Consider the following 26842-nt stretch of genomic DNA (forward strand, 5'->3'; position numbering starts at 1 on the left):
TCCATCAAATCTGAGTGAGATCCTTGCTGGGTAGAGTAATGTTGGTTGTAGGTTTTTCTCCTTCATCACTTTAAATATGTCCTGCCACTCCCTTCTGGCTTGCAGAGTTTCTGCTGAAAGATCAGCTGTTAACCTTATGGGGATTCCATTTTGTGTTATTTGTTGTTTTTCCCTTACTGTTTTTTTTTTTTTTTTTTTTTGCGGTACGCTGGCCTCTCACTGTTGTGGCCTCTCCCGTTGCGGAGCACAGGCTCCGGACGCGCAGGCTCAGCGGCCATGGCTCATGGGGCCAGCCGCTCCGCAGCATGCGGGATTTCCCGGACCAGGGCACGAACCCATGTCCCCTGCATCGGCAGGCAGACTCTCAACCACTGCGTCACCAGGGAAGCCCCCCCTTACTGCTTTTAATATATTTTCTTTGTATTTAATTTTTGATAGTTTGATTAATATGTGTCTTGGTGTGGTTATCCTTGGATTTATTCTGTATGGGACTCTCTGTGCTTCCTGGACTTGATTAACTATTTCGTTTCCCATATTAGGGAAGTTTTCAAGTATAGTCTCCTCAAATATTTTCTCAGTCCCTTTCTTTTTCTCTTCTTCTTTTGGGACCCCTAAAATTCGAATGTTGGCACGTTTAATATTGTCCCAGAGGTCTCTGAGACTGTCCTCAATTCTTTTCATTCTTTTTTCTTTATTGTGCTCTGCAGTAGTTATTTCCACTATTGTATCTTCAAGGTCACCTATCCATTCTTCTGCCTCAGTTATTCTTCTGTTGTTTCTTCTGGAGAATTTTTAATTTCATTTATTGTGTTGTTTATCATTGTTTGCTCTTTAGTGCTTCTAGGTCCTTGTTAAATGTTTCTTGTATCTTCTCTATTTCCAAGATTTCGGATCATCTTTACTATCACTATTCTGAATTCTTTTTCAGGTAGACTGTCTATTTCCTCTTTATTTATTAGGTCTGGTGGGTTTTTACCTTGCTCCTTCATCTGCTGTGTGTTCTTCTGTCTTCTCATTTTGCTTAACTTACTGTGTTTGCGGTCTCCTTTTTGCTGGCTGCAGGTTCGTAGTTCCCATTGTTTTAGGTGTCTGTCCCTAGTGGCTAAGGTTGGTTCAGTGGGTTGTGTAGGCTTCCTGTTGGAGGGGTCTAGTGCCTGTGTTCTGGTGGATGAGGCTGGATCTTGTCTTTCTGGTGGGCAGGTCCACGGCTGGTGGTGTGTTTTGGGGTTTCTGTGGCCTTATTATGATTTTAGGCAGCCTCTCTGCTAATGGGTGGGGCTGTGTTCCTGTCTTGCTAGTTGTTTGGCATAGGGTGTTCAGCACTGTAGCTTGCTGGTCGTTGAGTGAAGCTGGGTGCTGGTGTTGAGATGGAGATCTCTGCGAGATTTTCACTGTTTGATATTATGTGGAGCTGGGAGTTCTCTTGTGGACCAGTGTCCTGAGGTTGGCTCTCCCACCTCAGAGGCACAGCACTGACTCCTGGTTGGAGCACCAAGAGCGTTTCATCCACATGGCTCAGAATGAAAGGGAGAAAAAATAGAAAGAAAGAAAGAGGATAAAATAAAATAAAGTAAAATAAAATCAAGTTATTAAAATAAAAAATAATTATTAAGGAAAAAATTTAAAAGGTAAAAAAAATAGGACAGAAAGTATCCTAGGACAAATCGTGAAAGCAAAGGTATACAGACCAAATCACACACAGAAGCATACACATACACACTCACAAAAAGAGCAGAAGGGGAGAAAATAATGTATCTTTGCTGCCAAAGTCCACCTCCTCAATTTGGGATGATTCCTTGTCTATTCAGGTATTCCACAGATGCAGAGTACATCAAGTTGATTGTGGAGGTTTAATCCGCTGCACCTGACGCTGCTGGGAGAATTTTCCTTTCTCTCTTTGTTCGCACAGCTCCCATGGTTCAGCTTTGGATTTTGACCCGCCTCTGTGTGTAGGTCGCCTGAGGGCGTCTGTTCTTGGCTCAGCCAGGACGGGGTTAAAGGAGCAGCTGATTCGGGGGCTCTGGCTCACTCAGGCCGGGGGGAGGGAAGGGTACGGACGTGGGGCGAACCTGCGGCGGCAGAAGCTGGTGGGATGTTGCATCAGCCTGAGGCGTGCTGTGCATTCTCCCAGGGAGGTTGTCCCTGGATCACGGGACCCTGGCAGTGGTGGGCTGCACAAGCTCCTGGAAGGGGGGTGTGGATAGTGACCTGTGCTCGCACACAGGCTTCTTGGTGGCGGCAGTAGCAGCCTTAGCGTCTCATGCCTGTCTCCGGGGTCTGCGCTGATAGCCGCGGCTCACGCCTGTCTCTGGAGCTCCTTTAAGCGGCGCTCTTAATCTCCTCTCCTCGTGCACCAGGAAGCAAAGAGGGAAGAAAAAGTCTCTTGCCTCTTTGGCAGTTCCAGACCTTTTCCTGGACACACTCCCGGCTAGCCGTGGCGCACTAGCCCCCTTCAAGCTGTGTTCACGCCGCCAACCCCAGTCCTCTCCCTGCGCTCCGACCGAAGATGGAGTCACAGCTCCTAGCCCCTGCCCACCGCGGCGGGTGAGCAGACAAGCCTCTCGGGCTGGTGAGTACAGGTCGGCACCGATCCTCTGTGCGGGAATCTCTCCGCTTTGCCCTCTGCACCCCTGTTGCAGCGCTCTCCCCGTGGCTCCCAAGCTTCCCCCCTCCGCCACCCGCAGTCTCCTCCCGCGAAGGGGCTTCCTAGTGTATGGAAACTAGAAACCTTTCCTCCTTCACAGCTCCCTCCCACTGGTGCAGGTCTCGTCCCTATTCTTTGTCTCTGTTTTCTCTTTTTTCTTTTGCCCTACCCAGGTACTTGGGGAGTTTCTTGCCTTTTGGGAGGTCTGAGGTCTTCTGCCAGCGTTCAGTGGGTGTTCTGTGAGTTGTCCACGTGTAGATGTATTTCTGATGTATCTGTGCAGAGTAAGGTGATCTCCCCATCTTACTCTTCAGCCATCTTGATGCTCCTCTTGGTTTAAATTTCTTTAAAAATTAGGTAGATTGAACAACATTGAACATGTTTATAGGCCACTTGTCTTTGGAAGTATATTTTGAAAGGCACAGACTCAGCTGTGTTACAACCCGGACACCTTAAAATCTGAATAACTTATTTGATCTAACCTCTAATAGATATGATCTCATCAGTTCTGCAGAGAACACTAGAAGAATTTCAAGCATAACATCTGAAGTTAGGTGAACTGTGCTGTGAGAATTTAAGCATAACAATTTTGTATTTAATGTAACGGGCTATGGCTACAAACAGTTATATATTTTTATGTATTCCTTGTTTCCTCAAAAAAATCAAGGAACTACTACTAATTAGAAGTTTGTAATAGAAAAAGGTTAATGGTAAAAAATTTAAAAATCCTGTATACTTTGTTAAGCATTATGGATCACCCATTTGTTTTGCTACTTACTACTCTGAAGATTTTAAGATTTTGTGACACTGAAGATTTCTTATATTGTTTGTTTTATTAACAAATCCTAACATTAATAACAATTATGACAGTTCTTAGAAAGGGTATTTATGAGTTCATTTAGGAGAATGTGGAAATTATTTAAAGTTGAGCACAGAGTCTTGCTCGCTGGCAGACTGAAGGAGCACAGGTGATTGAGCAGGAGAGTGGGAGGTCCAGCCCCTGTGACCTGATGGTAGGGGATCTGGGAGATGGCAGGTCTAAGAGCCTTCCTGGGGAATGCCGTGTCACATTGCCACAGAGGTGAACCACTGAGATACTTACACGGACAATTTCAAAACTTCATCCTCAGGCAGATGGAAATTAAATTGTTTGAACAGAAATTTTGGGTAGTTCCTCAGCTCCTGAGTATATTTCTTTGAAATTGTCAAGCCTAAATAAAAAATTAGAGGTTGAGTGATGATATTTACCAATAAGTGCTTCCGTTTCACATTTCGTGGTTTAGAAAAATGTTTTTACTTTGAACTCTTATGGTACTAAGTAATTTAATAAAAATATTCTTTGTCTATGGGACTATAAATGATTGATAATCCTTTTTTTGTATTCTGTTCTTTCCCCCTAAATTCTAAAGACAAAGGAATGTCGTTTTTAAAATGAGGATGCAGCATGGCAAAATGAAAAAAAACATATATATAACACAATTTTTTTCTAGAATAAGACAGAACTGTAGATGAAACTAAACTTTGAATATTCACTAACCTTCACTGGGGATGTCTTATTTTTTCAAATGGAAATTAAAAATATACTTTTTATGGTTTTAGATAGAACTAGAGTTTGTCATAAATAACAAGCTTTGCACAGGTTCCCGGTGTTTGCTAAGTTCTTAATCTATGAGTGTTGCCTGGTGGAGTCTGAATCATTCTTGCTTTGTGATAATTGCTCTTCTGCCCAGTTTTGAAGGGGACTCTGGTGTGTGTCATTATCACACTGATTCCTCTATTCTGGGGTTTGAAAGGCATTTTTGTGACATGCTGAGGATCTTGTCCTTCTTGGGGCTAGTCACAAGCAGCAGCAGTGATTTCTCAATGGAGAGAAACAATGGAGAAATTGGCAGGCCAGATCCTCAAAATCCTCTGCCTGCCATTGCCACTCTTGGAGAAGCAAATTGAAGTTTTCATTTTTGGCATATTCTGTAGTAAATCTCATTTGTTTTGTTGGTTAGCTAGACTGGAAGAAATAATAGCTGTCTCTAAATACCCAATTTGTGATTAAGGTTGGAGCACAATGATGACACTAATTTCATTTTAGTTAGTATTTGCTGGGGCTTTGTAGTTCTTTCCAAGAAAGCTGAGAAGCTCTTAATTCTAGAGAAGGGTGAGTACATTTAGGTATACATTTCAGTCCAGAGAGTTTAAAAATGATGTAATTAGTACCTGTGGGTTCAGGAGTCCTGATCTCATAAGATGCTCTGATAATTCATGAGAGTCAGGAAGATTTGGTTCCAAGAACTTTGGAAGGTTCACTGACCACATGATATATAGCTTCAGATATTAGTAAGAGGAAACCATTTCACAAGTTTGATTTAGAGGGGGAAAACCTAATCAAGGTTTTAAGGATTAAAGGCTGACCCCTCTTGTAGCATTATAATAGTTTTTCTGCATCCTTTACTCTGCTTCCATCATGACTCAAAGCACATAAAGAATGGTACCATAAAAGAGGCGACTCCCTTGTGTTTATGTCAGATTTTTTTTTTTTTTTGTAATGACAGTCTATGGCCTAGCTGCCAAAATTTCTGGAGTAGTTTTTTTTGGGTTTTTCCTCCTAAAATTTACTGATTAGATAGAAACATGATTCAACCTTAAGATGGAGACAATTCAGGTGTGGCATTGGATCCAATATAGAAAAAGGAACTTGTGTATAGAATCTCACATTTCTACCTACATGGGGAAAGCACAGTTCACCACAATATTTACCTTTAAGTGATAGCACACAGCTTAGTTCAGTCAAGTCCTTTGTGAGCAAAATATGAGATTAATGAAATATTTGATAACCTTTCAAATATTGCTTTTATATGTTTCTCCTGGAAAATACTGGGAAGAACATAGTGAAGGGCTTGGGGTAGGAACATCCACGTAGAGATGCAGATGTCTATGTCAGACTTTGGGGCACATGGTTCCTCTCCAGCACGCGTGTCAGAGGTTGTTCATATACTGAATTTGAAAAGAATGTTAAGAACCTTAGATTCAGTGAAATTTATATTTTTTTAAATCTATAAAACATACTAGGGGCTTTGAAGTTTTAGCCTTAGGAATTAATAGGTGATGTTTTGAGATGAAAACAAAAAAAAACATATTTCTGATGAAATCTGAAGTTAATGTAAAAACCTTAATTTAGTAATATTTAAAATTTTTATATTGTTTCATTTAAGAAGCATAGGACACATATGTCATTTTGTGGAAGATAATTCAGATTTATATTTTGCCGTTATGTATTCAGTTTTTTGTAAAGTTAGTACCTTGACTCGAGAATGTTAAAAGATGACATTACAAGGTAATTCTTTTACACAAAAACATTATTGCTTTTATCATTGTTTTTAACTTTAAAATTTAAATTGCATTATGACTATTTTTGTTTAACTTTAAAATTTCATGAACACAATTACATTGTTATTTAATGTCATTTTCTTCAGTGACAAACGTTCTTCCATCTTAAATAGTATCTATTGTATATAACAGATAACTTACGTTTAAATTAAAAATTTAAGCAATTTAAGCTCTTTGCTTTAAATTCTTGGCTAACACTAACCTAAAAAATCATATCAACCTCTGTTATTTCGGAAAAATTAATAGCTGCTTTCTAGAACCAGGGGCTTCAGGGTTTAATTTTCTTACCTTACTTTGGGCTTTGCAGAGTCTCTCAGGGCAGTTCAATTAATTTATAACAGTGCTGCTCCACGTGTGCTGAGGAAATAATACAAAATATCCAAAATCTTTCATATTTAGAGCCTTTCACCAAAGCCATACTGAGGTAGATATGATCTTCTTTTGATTAAATCCAGAATATCAATATGATCTTAGTACTTTCATATTATAACTCCTCAAATTAAAGATAAAAATGTATTTCCCTCCAGTGGACAGGAGTACAGTATTAACCAAGTATGAGGGATGAGGGGAAAGAGGTAGGGAAATAAATTCACATTGATGCTGAAATTGTAGTTAATTCAAAATAACCAATGGAATCAAACAACTCAAATGAGCTAAAAGCTGATGAAAAATAATCTGTAAATTGTTTGTGTATCAAGATATTGTCCTATTTGGGATTATTTAAATGACAATGACAGATGGATTTTAACTATTTTTTGAGGAAATTGTTGGAATGGACATATAAATTGAACATTCTGCTATCTGCATGTTTCGATATATGATTATATTCATGGTTGTAAGAATAATAGTGGGAGGTAATGATTTTTTTCATTGTTTTGAAGTGTAGAACAAGTGTATAATTTTAAAAGATCCTCATAGTTGCATAGAAATGAAGTCTGGTAAACTAAGACTGAAGGAGATGTATGAGATCAAAATAATGACAAATAATTAGCAGTTAAGCAAAGTGGTCTTCTATATTCCTGCCTTATTCTTTTATAAATACAAATGATAGGGCAGATGCCAGACTGCTGTGGCCTGAGGATTGCAAAGCAGGTGTGGAAGTATGACATAGAGTGGGTACCATTATTTCTATTCATTGGCTGTGAAGGAAAGGCAAGAGGAGGCTTGTTGATGGGAGGATAAATGTTGTTTTGTCTCCATCCTTTAATACAGGAGAGATTAAGCATATTTATGTTCTGTGAGGATTAACCTTGATTTTTATTTTTACAGAAGAGATTAGACCATTTTGAGAGATTTCTGCATATTTGGTACAGAAGTTATCAGAGTTAAACTTGTAAAAGAGTAAAAGACCAAAAAGATAAGAAAAAAGAAAGAAAGTCAGGTTTTAGGGAAAATTAATTTTAAAAGAATGTTGAAGGATAGTAGAAAAATAGTGTAGTATTGGTAAAAGTTACAGTTTATGTTGGAAATACAAACATTATGGTTTGTTTCTTATAATGTAAATAATTAGTCTTTGCAATCCTGAGATATTGGTATAAATATTGTTAAAATATTCTGTTTTATACTTACTGTTTTATACTTATCATTTCTTTTACGTGTGGGTAAACCTCAGGAGCAGTTTTACTTTTTGCCTGAAGCTTGGTTTGACCTGCTAAGACTTTTCTCTTTCTCAAAACTCACCTCCTTCATCTTTTGCCGCTATTGTTCTACAGCCAAATCTCACTTGAAATTCACCAATGCCCTCCTAACTATCATTGGCAATGACCTTTCGTCTATGCTCCTCCTAATTGACAGCTCTGTTGTAAGTGACAGTTTTCGACAGTTCACCATTCTTGAGCATCTCTTTGTGTAACTTTTAAAGCACTGCATTTTCTTTGTTTTCCTTCTACCTGAGTCTCTTTTCTTGGCCTCTCTGTATTCATAATCTTATGGACACCAATTCTCTTATCAAGAATTCACATTCCTTGTGGTTCTATCATTATCCTCTTAATTTCCCCCTCTACATGCTCTGTTTTAGAGATTTTGTCTATTCTATTGCTGTCAGCCATCGACTACCATTTAAAAGCTCTAAATTTTATGTGCAGCAACAACTTTTCAGTTGTTGGACAGCTCAACATCAGCATCTAAATCTAAAATTTTACCTACTCTCACGAATGTTCATATTCTCCCCTTCCCTATCTGAGTTTTTGATATTAAAATATGTAATATAATGAGCCTAAGGCAAAAGACATTAGGCAAAAGAGTTGTCAACAAGAAGAGGGATAATTATAGACTATACCTGTATACACAATACTTAATTTAAAAGTCGCATTGGGAGATTATTGTGAAAAAGGCGGGGAGGAGACAACTCATGTAGTATTTTAAACTAGTAACTCAGGTAGGAAAGAGAGAAAATGTGAAGAATGGAAGACACCATGCTTTAGAAGTACTATTCACATGTGCTACATTGGAATTGTGAAATAAGCAGAAGAGACCAATTATTGGCAATGTTAATTAGATAAATGTAAGATGTCATAGAAAACTGATAAATGTTTTATCAAATCAAGTAATCACTTAGACCAGTAGAAAAATAGAAGGAAATTTGATTATTGTTTTGTTTGCTTTACAAGCAAAACTGATCCTGCTAAGAGAATGGTGTAAGCAGTAGTGTTAGTTCTGTTATCTCTGGCCACCTGAGAGTAGAAAGGTGTGAGACATTCTATCTATCTGTCTCTGAGTCTCTGTCTCTGAACAGAATCTAGAGTGTGTGAGAGATGATGGTGCAGGGTGGCTCACTGATGTCTTCACTGGCTTCTAACAGAGGTTCCGTGAGCTCCCTCTCTCCACACTAGCTATCCCAGGGGATATGTGACCTGCGCCAAGAACATAAGTTACCTTGACCTAGTGTAGCATAGTGGTGAGATTTTACTGGCAACTTGAATTCCCAAAGAATAGTTGGACCAGGGATTTGAAGGATTTACCAAAGTACAATGCTCTTGCTTGGGGTTCTTAGAAGAGAGAAAACTCCTAATACCAAACTTATTACTGGCTAATAACAGCATGTCCTTCAGAAAACATGGAAAAAGCTTCTCCTTCAAAAACACTTCACATCTAAGTCCTCACTCTAACAAAGCCCTCCGTGATTTGGGCTCAGAGCCCCTCATCTTAAGTCTCTCCCAACTGTGAATAATGGGGAGTCCATAGTGATCAAGAGAGTATTTTCTATTTAAAAATGTATCTTTCACCTATTTAACCAAAATATAAACTTCACTGTCATCTTAACTCCTGCCCCCTCGCTCCCTCGTCAGTCAATCCTCAAGTCCTGTCTAACAAGAACTCTCAAGTAGGCTTCTCCCATCATTTCCATTCGCAGGGCTATACAGTCTCTTATGTCTGGAGACATCATGACATCATGGCAAATTGAGAGAGTGGCACTGGTGTCAAGGTTTGGAGTATATTATAAACTATGTGGACCACATGTTCATGTAGTTATTTCCTAAACACTGCAGGCAGTCTCTTATAGACATGCCTTTGAACACACTATTTCCTTTCTCTGGAATTCGTGTCACCACATGCATTTTTCCAAACCTAAGTTAAATGTCACTGGCTTCATGAAACCTGTTGGAATCCACCAGGCAGATTTAGTCAGCTTCTGCTTTGTCCTGTTATGGTCTTTTCACTTCTTTCTGTTAGAATATCTATTCTGCTCAACTGTAATTGTTTTATTATTTTTGTATTTTATATATAATATATATATAAATTGGACAGACCCAATAGGCTATAAACCCATAGAGGGCACAGCTCATAGCATTAATCTTCATATCCTCAGCTCATAGCCTCGTGCCTGATCTATAGCAGTTGCTCAATAAATATATGTTTGAAAATCTGTATATGATATAAAAGGCTTAAAAGTGCTCTTGCTGTTGCCATTGGAGAATAAGAAAGAATTTGTGTTCTTTCTCCAACAGAATACAGTGAGAATTTGGTTTGACTTTGGATATACTCTAACAAGATAAAAGAATGTCTCTCTTTTGCCCTTTTAGGCTGACCTCTTGAACCCAAAGCCAGTTTATTCAAATTAAGGGAGTTGATATGATTAGTGTTAGAAAGATTTTATATAATGGGATTTGGCTTACTGCAAGCAAATTTGGATGAATATTAGTCTCTTGTAATATTTTAACATTTTAATTCATTGCTGACTCTACAGGGCAATGGGGATCATAACCCTTAGTCCAATTTCAGGATGATGAATTGAGGTTTTCTCTAACAAGGCAGAGGATAAAACATGTTTTGTTTCAGATATAGTACTGAAAATTGCATATATATTTAAAGTAGGCAAATTCAGTGCCATAATGGCTAATATTTTTGCTAAAATAGGTTAAAGTCCTTATAGTGATATATGCTTAAAATTATAAATTAATTATTAAATACCTACTTTGTGCTATGAATTATGTGATGTGGAATAGATGCTGAAAATTATGTTCATCCTTGTAATAAGGTGCTTCCTATCAAGTTAGAATGTTAAGAAAAAGGAGAATCTCTGGGCAATACAGATTTTCTGGAAAAAAGAGAAGAGAATCATTGCTAAGTAATCCAAGAAGGTTTCAGCAACATTGGTCCAAAGATCAGTGTGGGAATTCTAGATAGGGAAACATCATGATCAAAGACACTTGAATTCTCAGTGCTCTTTATCTTCCCACTGATGTTGGGCTGCTGTTACAGAGAAGTGGGATTTTGGGTTGGATAATCAGTATGAGGACCATTTACAGGGCACCTAAATGCCATGTGGGGTGATTTGAACTCTGTGAAATGTCATAGGGAGACATTATAGATTCTTAGGCAGGAATACAGCATGATGAAAAAAGAAGTTACAATATATTATTTGGGAAATTGTAAGATTTCATGGATTTGATAGGGACTGGAGACAGGATGGTGAATTGGGACAATGTTACACTGGTTACGTTTGGAACAATTATAGTGTTTATATTGCTGATCTAGTTATGGTGCTTTAACTTCATGAACTGTTTCTCAATCTTTTTTATTCCCCTAGTGTAGTCTAGGTCTAGTTTAGGAGTTATTTAACCCTACTTTAACTGTGCCAGGCATAGTTTTAATAGCATGAGGTAGTAAAAAGAGCCTAGGAACAGTGGTCCTGGTCTCATTTAGGCCACACTAGCTGCAAGCCTGTAGCCAGGTCATCTGATGTCATTGGGCTTTCCTTCCCTAATTTGGAAATAAGAGAATTCACCTGGATGAATTTTAAGACCTTTTCAGTTGGACTTTCTGCAGACCAAAAGAGTTAAAGGAAGCTTCCAAAATTTTCATCTTATCATTGAGATTCTAAAGTACTGATCATATATTTTAATGCATACTAGGAAAAATACATCTTTAACATTTATAATTTGGTAGAATATTCCACCCTCCTATAAGATAGGTGGTAGGTTCATAATGACTACAGTATATAGGCAATTACCTTTTCCAAGAATGTGTTAAAATACAGAAGAAAATAGCAGAAAATTTACCCTTGTAGATGAACACAGTGTGCTTACTGTATAATTTAAATGTTTTAAATGAAGTTACTTATTTGCATAATAAGTATGTCTTAAAAATAACAATACTATTCATTGATTTGAAATTAAAACAAAAATAAGTGTAAATCTGGAAAAGATGTCATGTTACTATATAATTAGATGTATTAATAAACATGTGGGCTATCACTTGTTAGGCTAAATTTGGCAAAGAAATATATTTCAAGGTAATGAATCTCTATTTTTTTACTTAACAATTTTATATTTTGCAAGTGTTTATTGATTGTCATTAGTTTGTTCACCTCCATAATACATATACAGTTGTATGACAGATGTTTTAAAATAAGTAGCTTTCTAGTATTACTTGTCTAAATTGAAGTTTAAATTTGATCACTATAGGAAATGATTTGTAGGAAACCTTATGTGAAATATATCAGAATACCCAGATAAACACTACAGATGATTTCTAATGTCTTAAAACTAGGCAAATTATTACAGTGTCTAGACAGAGTCTGAAGACATGGTAGAAAATTTTTGATAAATTGGTTTTGTAAGACCAAAAAATTATTTGGTTTAAGTTTTTAAACAAACTTAAAAAATTGTTTGATTTAATTTTTTAAACCAGTGAAGGATGCATAACGTGTTTAGTTACTTGAAAAAAATTAAAAGAAAAGGACATTTTATCCCATGGTGTATTTTCTTTAATAAACAAATATTTATAAGAGCCATTATAAAATTATTTCTAATGATCTGGTCTGAGTAGCACTGTCATTGTCATCACCTGGGATGTTCTGTAAAAAGGCAGATTCCGGGGGTTTTCTGCAGACCTAGCAGTCTCTGTGTATACCTCTGACATCTATGTTTTAAACAAGTTCCTGGGGGGTTTATTATGCATACTGAATGTAAGAACTACTCTTCTAAACTTTTTGCCTCCACTCCAAATGTATTACAAACAAAAATGCTGAATTCACAAATGGGGATGATCTCCAATTTGAAGCTAGTCACAGTAATCTCCTTGATGACAAGAAGCATATCTTATTATCTAAGTATTTCTCATTACCAAAAGAATTTTTGCATACAGTGGGTTTCCAATGATATGTAAGTCAATGAATGCTAGTCAAGTTTTATAGGCCCCTGTGACACTGAAGTCGGAGAAAATTATATTATGGAATTTGGACAGTTTCATGAGAAGTCTATCTTGAATCAAAATTTTATACTTAGACATCAGTGATTTATGGCCTTCATCAGTGGCTTAATTCAGTGATTGTCTTTTGCTCATATTAATACAGGAGTCTATAAATATTGAAAACTAAGTTGGTGTTCAATTCCAGATAACCAAATCTTCCTATTCTTTAGCTCCCTAGTTACACCACACAACTTATAAAATTAATAGAAAAATGGCAATGTCTTTAATTCACATTCCTTTTTCCTTTCTGATGGTCTTTCTTTTGCACTACCTAGTTTTTGGACAACATCCCTTACTATATTAAATTTTAGATTTCAGAGAGGAAGGGAACTATCACATTTTAACAATCAAGTTTTATCATTGGTCTTGTAATGATGGTGATTTACTGAATCACCAATTTTTCCCCATTACCCTATTCCCCTTTGCCATTTTCAGACTGTGTTGGTGACTGCAAGGTAAACTTGAACTTTTCTGTCCTGCAAAATCTTTAATCCCTTGGGGATGTTCAAAGTGTTATGACTGATGGATCTGACAGTGGTAAAGTCTAATAAGAATTGCCATAACAACCATGATGATCAGGGGAAGACAGTTTGCTTATCTTTTTATGTATCTTGTCTCTCTTCTTCCTGATTCGACAGCTCCCCCCACGGTTCGTATTGTGCATTCAGGCTTGGCCTGTAACATTGAGGAGGAGCGCTACTCGGAAAGGGTCTACACTATACGGGAAGGAGAAACCCTGGAATTGACCTGTCTGGTCACAGGACATCCACGTCCACAGGTGAGTCCCGAACCGTGATATTGTGGAAAACTCTCTTTCACTTTTCTTAGAAGTCAAAAAGTGTACATTTTAGATGATTTAGCTAAAAATGTGTTTGTGTGTGTACGTGTGTGTGTGAAATTCAAGTATGTGTGCAATGCAGGATAAGAGTAGTGACTGCTGAACATTCAAGCTTGAAGTATTTATGTGGATAAGACAAAAAAAAGAAATTTTTGTTTTGGTATTGTGAGAAATTTAAAAGACATTTCTAAGGAGGCTGTTAAAAAAGACAACTACAAAAATATCTCAGTCAGATAACAATTCATATGGCAAAGAGTTTATTTTAGAATGTGGAACATGATTTCACGATGACATAATTGCAGTGGAGGAAGCATTTGTTCTAAGAATGTGATGAATGAGGTCACATGTACTTTCCTTACTCCTAGTCATTATATCCATAGAAAACCTCGAAAAACAAATGTTTGTAGGTGCTGTATGAATTCAGGTTCTCAAGAGTCAGCAGCTACAGCTTTCATAGCTAATTTAGTAGCAGGAACAGAAATTGAGACTTTCAAAGGTCACTAAAATTACAAACAATGAGCAAAGAAAAAGCTTGTAGGAGTGAAGAAAGGAGTTAGATATAAGATAGTATAGTTAGGCTATGATGTAAAAATTTAATTCAGATACAGAATATTCAGGATGTTTTTATTCATTAATTGCCAATTCTTATTGTCATATATTTAACCTGACTGGTTCAAAATATGGATTGGTATTAAATACAAACACTGTGATGGAAAAGAAGTCTCATTTGGTAGACAAAGTTACATATTTTAAGTATTTGTATTACAGAAAAAAAAAAATCCAGCTAACACGACTGTATACGGGAAAGTAAAGAACAATGTGGAGATTATAAAGTCTCCCATCTTTTCTATCTTGTCTTTTGGTCCTGTCATCCTTAACTCTTTAATCCTCAAGGATGTTTTGACTGTACAATTTTGACCCTGAGGAACAAATAAAAATAAGCATATGAACTTCACAGAACGAAGCAGTAGATTGATAAGACCATAAATAAACTGAAATGGTGAAATATGTTTTATAAAACTTATGCTGCTGATAAAATGGAAAACAGTAAAAGTAATCTAGGAAAAATTATTTTAAATTATTGAAAAATATTAAAATCCATAGTGGCTAAAATTGCAAATTATGACACTTGCTAAGAACTGAAAATTTATTAAAGAATAAAATTGTCTCAATAAAATTGAGCTGCAGAAAATTTGACCCCATATAATTAGACTTAGTAGAAAAAATGATTGCAAAACTAAATATATAAGCACAGAAGCAATAATTGTTAAAATGTGATGTAGATGAAGCTGATATGTAAAGCATTTTTATTTTCAGATTTATGCAGAAAACAGTATAGTCCAATGAAAATAATTTTACTAAAATTAAAAAATGATAACACTAACTCAAGAATATTATCCCAAAGAAAGTTTAGTGTTGTTATAATTTGATTTTCTTAATTTATATACATAGAATAAAAATTCCAGAGTAAAAACGTTGGGATCAAAGTAGGAAGGTCCGAGTAAACCTAAAAGAGGCCACAAGAGAAGACTCATTGATGCTCCCATTATTCCCACAATGAATGTACCAAGTTCTGCAGCTTCTGACTTAAAAATGCAACTTATCTTTGTTTTTAAGTCATAGCTGTTCCTCTCCCTCTATCTTCATCCTTACATTCCCTTAATATTAGACGTTTCTTATTTTCTCCATACATCTTCCCTTTCGTGATTCAGCAATCTGGATGCAGTCTTTGAGCTCTGGCCAATCCAAAAGTAGTTCTGAAAAACAGGAGTAGGTTATTGTCTTATTTATTTTTCCTGAGAAATTCCATTTTTGGAAACGTTTCAGTGTTATGAGCCTATGAAAAATTTATTATTTCAGTATTATTATTTCTTCATTCCTAGAAGTAATTCAGGTGTTTGCAGGTGAATCAGTTTCAGTTTATATTGCATATTTGGAAAATTAACTGGGCCTCTTCTTTGTCAACAAACTGTATAAGGAAGGCTGACAGAACAGCTGGGCCTTTGTATCCTGTCCAAATACTAAAGGGCATGCTGTTGGCATCTGGTCCTGAGGATAATTTTTCTTGGCTGATACCATGAAGCTGGAATGACTTTCTTGCTCCTATATCTAATCTAAATATGATAATGCAGTGAAAGAGAGAAGTTCCTCATTCACTCTTCAGAAGATTTCTTAATCTGTTGCCTATTCCTGTGGCAACGAGAGTCATAAAAATTTCCATTTCTACAAGTGTTCTAAGGCAGCATTTTTTTCTAGATTCTTTAAAATTTTCTTTAAAATAAAATAAGTGAAGAAGGTCAGTACATAGCAGTGGTTAAGAGCATGGTACTGGGACTGCCTGGATATAATCCAGGATCCATCATGACTACTAGTGTGACCTTGGGAAAGTTCCTTAACCTCTCTGTTCTCTGTGCCTCAGTTTTCTTATCTATATAATAGCGATGATGCTAACCATCTTATCTATATCATAGACTCCTTTCAAAAGTTAAATGTATGTGTAAATATATATGTACATATATTATGTATATACACATATATACATATATATATGGTACATAGTAAGCATTATATTGGTGCATAATAAAATATATATTGGCTTTATATTATTTTTAAGTAATTTATATTTAGACTCCAACGTCGAACATATTTGAAATAAGTAAATTTTAAAAAAGGTTCTTAGCATTTCTATAGTCTAAATTAAATGCATTTCAATAAATTTCAATATTTTTGTGTTGTAATACACTGCAGAGCTTTTGCATCTCTGTTAATTAGCTTTTTTTAGCTTGCAAGGACTAGAACTGTGTTCAGACTACCTCATTTAAGGAGGGCTTATTATAAAAGTATGTGGGAAGGTAAGAAAGAAAGGAGACAAGGGTTTGTCAGTAAATCTACCAACCTAATATTACTTCTGGATATCCATAATTTCAGGATTTTGCTACCTACTCTCTTAATTTTCCTTCTTTTCTTTTCTCCTTCCTTCCTTCTTTCATTCCTTCTCTCCCTTCTTCCCTCCTTCCTCTGTTCTTTCTCCCTCAATATTACCACACCAATAACAAATGAATTATGAATATAGTCCTCTTGTAAATGATTTAAACAATAGGATATTTGACATACTGGACCTGTTTTCTGCATCATGTGAGAGACTCTCCAACTGAAACAACTAATATTTTTTCAATGTATCTTTGGATAGAATATGGGAAAGGGTTTAGGAGAAGTATGCAAAAATTTATTAATCACAAATTTTATATCAGTGAGTAACTTCACAGTCCCCCCCCCCCCCCCCCCCGCCACACACACACAGTCTCATCCCCTGGTGACATACATCTTTATTAAGGTCATGGTTACAAGAGGAAATGTACTCACCATAGCTGTTTAGGAGAAAGCTCTTATAGCCTTTCTGATCATTGATGTCACACCTTCAAATAGTTTTGTTACCATTACTTTTAATATAGAATATGGAAAGCCTCTTTTGCTTCAACACTTTACTCCAAAACTACTGATACATTTTATTCCCAGTATATCAGCATTAACCAAAGGTTTTTTTTTTAATTTAATAAAAATCCTCATGAATATAAAGGGTCATTTTTGTTCCTCAGGAGATCTGAATCCATTTGCAGTTATTTCAGAGTTTATCATTTGTTTAATTCCATGGACAGTCCTGATGTTAGAAGAAACATTTATCATACAGTTCCAGATACTTGCAAAAACAATGTTAGTCAGTGTACTTAATGAGATAATACATGATGATCATTTAGTGGAGTACCTAGCAAAAAGTAAATACTTAGTCAATCATCACCATATTTGTGATTCCATTATTGATACAAGATAATAATTTATTCTATAAAGTTAATAATTCTCAGCTATTACTGTCATCACTACACAATTGCAGGTAACCCAGTAGAGTAGGTGGAGTATTTCTTACTCTCCCCTTGAAGTTGGTTTTGATCATATGCCTGGCTTTAACTAATGTATTTTGAGCTAGCTGTAATCTGGGCCAGATGTATTGTCTGCATTGGAACAAATTGATACACCTCTGATACTGGCTGGTATATAGCTAGTCATCTGATAAATGAATGCTTTTCAGTTCTCAAGAAGAAGGTGTGCTCTGCCCTGGGTCAGGATGAACTCTGTCACTCTCTGTAACATTATAGTGCACAAGGAATTTTATTACCTTCATAATCTACATAACATTATACTAGTCCATTATGTTCATTATATCATTTCATTTTGACCTTTTGAACAGGGAGTAGCAAGTACTTTGGATGCCATATAAGACAGACATATGCCAGAGGATGAGAAATACAGTACCAGAATATTAGTAGTCTGTCAAATTGGAGAAGATTTTTGGAGTCTGATGGTCTGGGGCATGCTAGGACATTCCATCTAAGGTTATAAAAAAGTTGTTGCTCCTCACATGCCCACCACTAAGAAGGAGGTCCAGCATATGGTAAACTTTTTTGAACTTTAGGAGCTGCATATTACTACATTTGGAAATACTACAAGTCACTTTATCAGGCAACTTTAAAGGCTATGATTTTCAAGTAGGACTCAGAGGAAGAGAGGGCTCTGCAGCAAGTCCAGGTTTTAGTGCAAACTACCTTGCTACTCAGGCAAGGTGTTGGACACAGATGCTGTGTGGATCTTTTATTAGGTCCTAAGAATAGAGTCACAGCACAAAACTTCAGATTCTAGAACAAAACTAAACTTTCTACAGCAGAGTACTAATTGCTGTTTGAAAAGCAGCTCTTTGGTCAATAGGGAGTAGGATCCAGTCGATACATGCCCCCTTGGTCAGGCAATTCTGTAACATATTCTACATGGCTCCTTAGAGGGTCCCAGTAGAATGGAGCCCCAGTCATTCTCAGCAGTGACTAGCATAATAACACTTCGTTGTATCGGTTTTTCTCCTTCTCTATGTCACTTTACACAGCCCCCTACTTGGCTTCCCTGGGATTAATTCTGAAAATAAACTATCTACTTGTAATCTCTTGTCTCAGATTTTCTTTCCTGAGGCAACTCCAGCATATGACAGTACATATCTCCTGGACTCAAACCTAATGAGTGTGTTTATACACCTAATCAATCCTAGTTTCTGCTCCCTTGCTGCTGACCTTATGTTGCTTAATTCTGATTAAGAATTATTGTACTTCTACTTTTCCTGAAGACTTGTAAAGGTAAACCACAAGAAACTAGCCAAGGTAGGATGTTTAATTAAATTTAATTAAATTAGCATGCATGTGGAGTATATTGTCCTCATTTATTCTCCTCATCTCTTGAAAAATATGTCTTCTACTCGAATTAAATCTAAGCATTGAAAGTTTGCAAGTTCATTTGCAAGGAATGTCATGTGATGGAGATTTACAATATAAATACAGACTGAGGATTTGTTTGGTTTTGACAGCTTTGCCTCTCATGGTCAAAATTGGATCTTCAGAGTGATCAGAAAATGGATATCAAAACAGAGTCAAAATAATTGAATATACAGATCACATGAAAGTTAGAAATTAGATGTCTCCTTTTGAAATCTACATATTTCAATGAAAAATATATAAGAGTGATGAGACCATAACCATTATTTTATTACAGCAGTTGACATGAAATAAGCTTTTTAAAATTATCAGGGCATTTCCAGAAGATAGAAGGAAATCAGTATTGCCTATCAATATATAATTGAGAATCTATTAGTTGTATTGTACATAGTTAAAATGGATCATTTTACGGTAAATAGTCGCAATTCTTTTAATGTAGAAGTTCTGAATAACTACATAGACATTGATGATTTGGTTTTGTATTTTTATTATTAGAAGAATACTCCCATTGACATATTTTCAGATATGTATTATTTGACATATGAGGAGATTTTTAAGTGGTAGATATCCTACAATATAGTTTTTTTCCTTAGGTTTTTTTTTTTTTTTTTTTTTTCAGTACACGGGCCTCTCCCGTTGCGGAGCACAGGCTCCGGACATGCAGGCTCAGCGGCCATGGCTCACGGGCCCAGCTGCTCTGCAGCATGTGGCATCTTCCCGGACCGGGGCACGAACCGGTGTCCCCTGCCTCGGCAGGCGGACTCTTAACCACAGCGCCACCAGGGAAGCCCTAAGCGATCTTTTGCATTGCATTTATAATCAGAACAATTTACCATTTTGAATAACTCTTCACAGTGCCATCAAGAAGATGGACTGTAAGCAATCATTTTGGAAAGAGTTTTCTAAAATAACGCAAAAGCATTGCGTGTGTTATATAAAATACATGGAGACACATTTCATGAGATATATAAATTCTACATCAGGTAATGTCTCATATTAGCCTAAAGAGTTCCCTAATTCCAAAATCGTACAAGTGCCTGAATTGCATAGTTGTACATTGTATTAGTTTTCTAGGGCTGCTGTAATAAAGTACTATAGACTAGGTGGCTTAAACAACAGAAATTATTCTCTCACAGTTTGGAAGTCTAGAATTCTGAAATCATGGTGTTAGCAGGGCCATAATACTCCCTCTGAGATTCTGCGTAGAATCCTTCCTTGCCTTTTCCCAGCTTTTGGTGGTAGCCATCAGTCCCTGGTTTTCCTTGGCTTTCAGCCACATCATTCCAATCTGTGCCTCTTTCGTCACCTGTGTGTGTGTGTGTGTGTGTGTGTGTGTGTGTCTTTTGAATGGCATTTTCTTCTTCCTGTAAGGACACCAGTCATATTGGGTTATAGGCCCGCATACTCCAGTATGACTTCATTTTAGCTAATTACAGCTGCAAGAGCCCCATTTACAAATAAGGTCACATTCTGAGGTACTGGGAATTAGGACTTTAACATACCTTTGGGGGCACACAGTTCAACTCATAACATATATTATTTGTTCTTTTAAATTAGATAGTTTATACCTTTGCTGGGCATATTCTGGGGCTGCTTTTAAAGAGCACATTAGACATGTAATGACTGCTGTGCATCGTTAATCTTGAAGGAATTTACAGTGCTTTGCCTACTGATTTACTATATTTGTTGTCTCTTCCACTTGTCTGCACTCCTTTCCCTTGGCCAGCTGAGTCAGTGGCTTATTAATCACCTCTTTCATAAAGTCTTGCTTGGTCAAATAGGCTTGCTTGAATGTCCCTTCTATGTGATCCCAGAATATCAGGCCATTTCTTACCATAATACATCATAGGGTCCTGCTTTGGGGAGTGAGTGAGAATTTAGACTCTGCATACAAACTACATAGTTTCACATTTCACCTTCTCTACTTTTTCAACCCTGTGAATGTGGGTAATATATTTAACCTTCCTTTCAGTTGTTTTCCTCATGTACAAAATGACAATAGTAGTAGTAAATATAGGTTCTTTAAGGATCAAATAAAATCATACAAGGGAGGACAAAAATCTTGAATAACGATGATAAGGATGATAGAAATAATAAAATAGAATAATCGTATTGTTTTTCCATTTCCTGTCTCTCTCACTGAGCTGTAAACTAGAAAGCAAAGGACTGGGTCTTGCATTCCCATTTTCTATCACAGAGTGAACATATGTCGTGATTTGCCTGGGACAGTCCTGGTTTATAGCTATTGTTCTGGTACACTTGTTGATGTCGTTGTCTCTCAATCCCCACAAGTATCCTGCTTTGGAGGATAAACTATATGAGACCATAAACATAAAAGCTTTCACATAGAGGATCTCATTTATTAAAGGAGTAAATGTGGCAGGCATTATCACTTGGGGTTAACTGTTGAATATTTTAATTAATTCTGTTCCTTTTTAAAAGTACTAAATTGTGTTTGCCTGTGCCTATGTCATTTACCTCTTAGAATTAAGCATTTAAGGAAACCTTAGATTCACCTGTGTAGGCACTGGTGGAAGCCGCATACCTCAATGCCTGCAGGGATGCATTAACTGCTCCCTTGGTGGTCTCCAAGAGGACTTAATATGTCTTCTTATTTTATTATCCAGCAAGGATTTAAAGACACTTGGGAAATGGGCTCAATAATACGAAGCTATTAAAGACCTGTGGTCGGAGAAGAGTCTAACTTTAAACCCTCCATGCCACTTTTGACAATGGTACACATTTTTCATTACAGATGTAACAGGGCAACCTTGGGATCTCAGTGACGGAAACATATTCTTAAGTAGCAGACAAAAACCTGGTAATTCATTGCTTGGAATTTGTTGCTTAAAACCAAACTACAAAGTCCTAACCCTATGTCTATCTAAATAATTTAGAAATGATGGAAGCCTGGCTTTCATCAGAAAAGGGAAAAAATTGACATCAACAGAAAGTAGAACAGAGTTTGAAAAAGTGTATGCTAAGACATGTTTGACTTCATATTGTCAACTGGCCCCAGCTAATTTTGCTGGAAGCCTTTGAGGGAGTATAGCCTTAACGTTGTTCATATGGTGCAAAACAGAAAGCCCGTTCCTTCATAAGCACAGGGAATTTGGATGCATGATATAGGATGGATGATCCATAGGTACTTTTTCTCACATATGTTTGGAGCCCCTGCTTGCAGACCAGTGCACTCCCTTGGCCAATATTTTAGTTAACAAAACTTGTAAATACTCCAATATTGTGATGACATCTGTAACATTATGTTTATCAGTCTGAATATTGCCATTGGTTTGATTTGTTAATAGATTAAATTGAAAACTACATTTACTTTCTTATTAGATGTGTGAATAATCTAACTCTACAGGTGCCCTCACAACCACTTGTCTACTTGAGATTTTGATTCCCTCTGCTCTTTGATAATCACAATAAGTCACACACTTGGCTTGTGACTATTTAACATAGCTGCTTAGTATAATTTACCAGAAAAATACAAACCAAAATTTTTATTGGTTTATATAATTTTATTATGAGTCTGTGTGTGGGGTATGTGTGTGTGTGTGTATCCATGGGCACATACTTAATACTTCTTGAACAGATGGTGGCAGTTACTAGTGAGCTCTTATGTCACATGGTCATCAGTTAGGGTTGGACAAGGAAAACAGAAACCATTCTGATTAGTTGAAACTTTAAGTTTAGAAAAACAACAAAGATTTACTGTAAAGCATAGGGAATTATACCCAGTATCTTGTTATAATGGAATATAATCTGAAAAACAAAACAATGGATCACCATGCTGTACACCTGAAACTAAAAGCAGTACTTAAATTTAAAAAAAAAATCCTCTGAGTTTAGAACTGAGAAAATTTAATGAAGGAAATGAATTGCTGGGAATGGAAGTGGCTGAGAAGAGGGAGAAATACATGGCTTTTCCTTTTCTTCTGTCCTTCAGTCTTATGCCAGTACCAATCCATTGTTTGAAACCATTGAGAGTCTGGGAAATAGGTATAACATACAAGTGTTTAGCCTCTGCTCAATGATACAGAGCAGAGTAGAGGAAGGTTTAAAAATGGATTTATGAGCAAACTGACCAAAACCATCCCTCACAGCAGTGGAGAGAGGTACCACCTGGAGAATGCTGGCTGGCTTTCTAGGCAGTCATCCACAGAGGGACTTTTACCTTGGTAAATAAGGCCACTTCAGGTTCTGATACTCATTTTGCAGGTTCATAAGCCTGGTTTTGTTAGTATAGTGAAAGCAGATTAGGGATGAGTTGGCACTTTCCAAACTCATAAAGACAGATACACATACAAACAATGCAGAAATCAGGTTAGGCATTTATAATGAGAAATGCAATTGCAGATTACAGCAGATTGTTCCACCTGTAAATCAGTGTAGGTAAGCTGCAGATAAAGCAAAATTTTGATCAAAATGCCAAAATTTTAATATGCAATGGCAAATTGAATATTGCTCTTGTATAGCAGGATCACTCTCTCAACAGGCAAACCAGTTGAGAAGCCAAGGAAAAATTATGTTGGTTAGCAAGGAATTTTAATTGGGATAGCTGAAGGCTGTCTAATCTATTATGAGATAGGAGACCTTAAGGCTTGAGTCCAATAGTAAAGATTTTCTCTCTCTTGGACAGTTCCCAAATAGTTACTACTTGCCAATTTGTCCTCCTAAAAGCTTATTTTTCTGTTCCCAAGGCAGACCAATTTCTGTTTTGATTGGCTCATTCTTTCTTTAGATATATTACCATTAATACATTCAGTCACATTATAGTCAAGTCCCAGAGATGTGTTAATATGGTGCTGACTTTGCATTCTCTCTATTCTGAATTGTTGTGCTTAATTAATTATAACTGCTCTCTCTGAGGACAGTTGTAGTTCCCTATATTTCTAATTTCTTTAGGATAGGTGAACCTTATTATTTTTTATTAGAATTCCAATACTCTGATGAAACTTTGAATATATATTATCCTTTCTTCTGCAATTCATACATGTGCAGACTGAGCCTGGAGAAGTTAAGTGACTAAATCAAGGCTACTCACATTGTTAAGCCATAGAGACTAGATGGTGGCTGCCAGACTGCTGACCTCATACTCCTACTCTACCAACATTTTGTAACCTGAAAATGATTTTACTTGATCACTACTTTGATCGGCTTTTATTATTATTACCAATTATAGGAATAGCCCATTTGATGTAAATTGTGGTCCCTGAAACAACAGGATCAACATCATCAGAAACACAAATTCTTGGGTCCCAATCCAGGCTTGCTGAATCAGAAACTCTAGGGGTGGGGTACAGCAACATATGTCTTAATAAGGCTTCTGGATGATTATGATGCATTTTAGAGTTTGACATTCATTCATTTCATGGATTTATATAGTGATGCATTCCAGAAAATCCCCAAGATGCTCATATGTAACCCCAGGCATATGTGGGTCCTAGATATTTACTTACCTTGTAAGAGGTACTGCATGTATGTTTTTCATTTCCACAGACTTTCCATTCTCTAGCAGGCAGGGACAATTCTTTTATTGTCACTGAGGTCCCCCTACTGATTACACTTACTGATTCTTTGGAGGCAGTTCTCTTTCAGAGTATAGTTAATATAGGGTAATACTAGTAGATTGTTTTAGACTTACTTCCTTAGACATAGTGGACCATAGTGGTTCACTACAAGCTTTAGAGAAAGAGATTTAGGTTCCACTTTTGACTTTGTCCCTTAAAAGGTTTTTATGAGGATTAAATTTCATAAAGTATGTAAGGAATTTGAGCACAGTGCCTGACAAATGTTAGGCACTAAGGTAGGTGCTAAATCACTACTGCCAGTATTACTAATACTACACAAAGCACATACTGCTACCTAAAACTACTGATGTCTTTGACACCATGTCTGCTTTTCTTTGAATCACAGAGCTCATTTCCTTTGTTTCTCATGGCCCCTTTATTTCGCACTTTATTTATGCACTCTCAAGAACCTATTCTCTTGTATTATGAGCTCAATAAAAACATCAACAGTATGGAGGTTCCTTATAAAACTAGAAATAAAACTACCGTATGACCCAGCAATCCCACTCCTGGGTATATACCTGGAGAAAACCATAATTCAAAAACAGACATGCACCCCAATGTTCATTGCAGCACTATTTACAATAGCCAGGACATCGTAGCAACCTAAATGTCCATCAACAGAGGGGTGGATAAAGAAGAAGTGGTACATATATACAATGGAATATTAAAAAAAAGAACAAAAAGAACAAAATAATGCCATTTGCAGCAACATGGATGGACCTAGAGATTGTCATATTGAGTTAAGTAAGTCAGACATTGAAAGACAAATATATGATATTGCTTATATGTGGAATCTAAAAACAGGGTACCAATGAACTTTTTTACAGAACAGAAATAGAGTTACAGATGGTTATGTAACTTATGGTTACCAGGGGTAAGGGGTGGGGGAGGGATAAATTGGGAGATTGGGACTGACATATGCACTCTACTGTATATAAAATAGATAACTAATAAGGACCTGCTATATAGCACGGAGAACTCTACTCAATACTCTATAATGGCCTATATGGGAAAAGAATCTTAAGAAAAAAAAGTGGATATATGTATAACTGATTCACTTTGCTGTACATCTGAAACTAACACAACATTGTTTTGATAAAACAACTATACACCAATAAAATTTTTTTAAAAAATCAACAGGCTATTTTAAAATTAGGCAGGCTTATTCTAAAATTTATGGAAACAAATAAGAAATCAAAAATATCTAAACATTTTTAAAAGAGTGGATTAAATTAGGAGGATTTACTCTACCATATTTTAAAACATATTATAAAAAATAATTAAAATAGCATGGTATTGTTGCATGAATAGACAGACCAACAAACAATTTATAAAGCCCTAGAAAAGAACCATATATACAAACAATGTAAAATACAGTATTTCAAATCATTAGAAAAAACATATATCATTTAATAGGTCATTTTGGCACAAAATGTTGTCTTTCTAAAAGAAAATACATTTAAATCTTTACCTCACATTTCACACTGTTAAAAAAGACATGGTACATCTATTCAATGGATCTCTAGGTGTCTGTGAAAGAGATGAGGAAGCTCTTCATACACTACAGAGGAATGATCTATCATATACTACAGAGGTTGAGATCTATCATCTGTCTACCCTATCTATCATCTCTGTCTCTATACAACTATTTTGATATTTTTAGAAATAAATAATGGCAGAAAAAAAACTAATGAAAACAGTTACCATTAGGGAATGAAAGGAACAAGGATTAAGGGACAGAGATTAAACTAGATATCTTTGAATGTATTTTATTCTATATTTTTGATGTTGAAACCATGTATTTTTATATAGTTCCAAAAATTATAAATTATTTTTAAATTCCTAAAAATTGAAGATAAGACAAATTAACTAAAGTCAATATCAAGGTGATAGAATCAGCATACAAGGAAGAATGATCTCAAGTGATTTTAAACCATAGTCTTTTGGTTATATGTTAGTGGGATATATCCTCAATGGGGGCAGGGAGGGAGAACTGCAAAGAAAGACTAAATTGTTTTTAATAGTTTCTTTTTGTAGTTATGACATTATTGTTGTTATTTCTGTTGTTGTTGCTTTGAGGCCGAATAATGGCCCCTAAAGATGACCTCATCCTAATCGCTGGAACCTGTGAATGATATGGCACATGAACTTTGCAGATGTGATTAAGTTAAGGATCTTGAGCTGAGAGATTACCCTGGGGCTCCATGTAAAAGAGAGAAGATGATATGCTGCTGGCTTTGAAGATGGAAGAAAGTAGCAATAATCCAAAGGATGTAGGCAGTTGCAGGAAGTTGGAAAAAGCGAAAACAAACCAAAACAAAAAAAAACAATAAAAAAACAAAAAAACCAGTTTCTCTCCTTGAAACCCCAAAAGATGCAGGTTTGGGACCCATTTTTA

The 26842-nt window shown here is 36.3% G+C and overlaps 1 protein-coding gene across 2 annotated transcripts in view; it reads left to right on the top strand.

Annotated features, from left to right (window-relative positions):
• Positions 1–26842, top strand: part of MDGA2 (MAM domain containing glycosylphosphatidylinositol anchor 2) — a gene marked incomplete at both ends in the record, with an annotated part of 831925 nt that overhangs the window by 343122 nt on the left and 461961 nt on the right. For both annotated transcript variants that reach the window (XM_082842707.1, XM_082842708.1), the window contains one exon: positions 13357–13496. In XM_082842707.1, the coding sequence (XP_082698833.1) occupies positions 13357–13496 (140 nt within the window). The remainder of the gene's footprint in view (positions 1–13356; positions 13497–26842) is intronic.

The sequence above is a fragment of the Leucopleurus acutus genome (genome assembly GCF_964270905.1).
Source record: "Leucopleurus acutus genome assembly, chromosome: 1".
Lineage (NCBI taxonomy): Eukaryota > Metazoa > Chordata > Mammalia > Artiodactyla > Delphinidae > Leucopleurus > Leucopleurus acutus.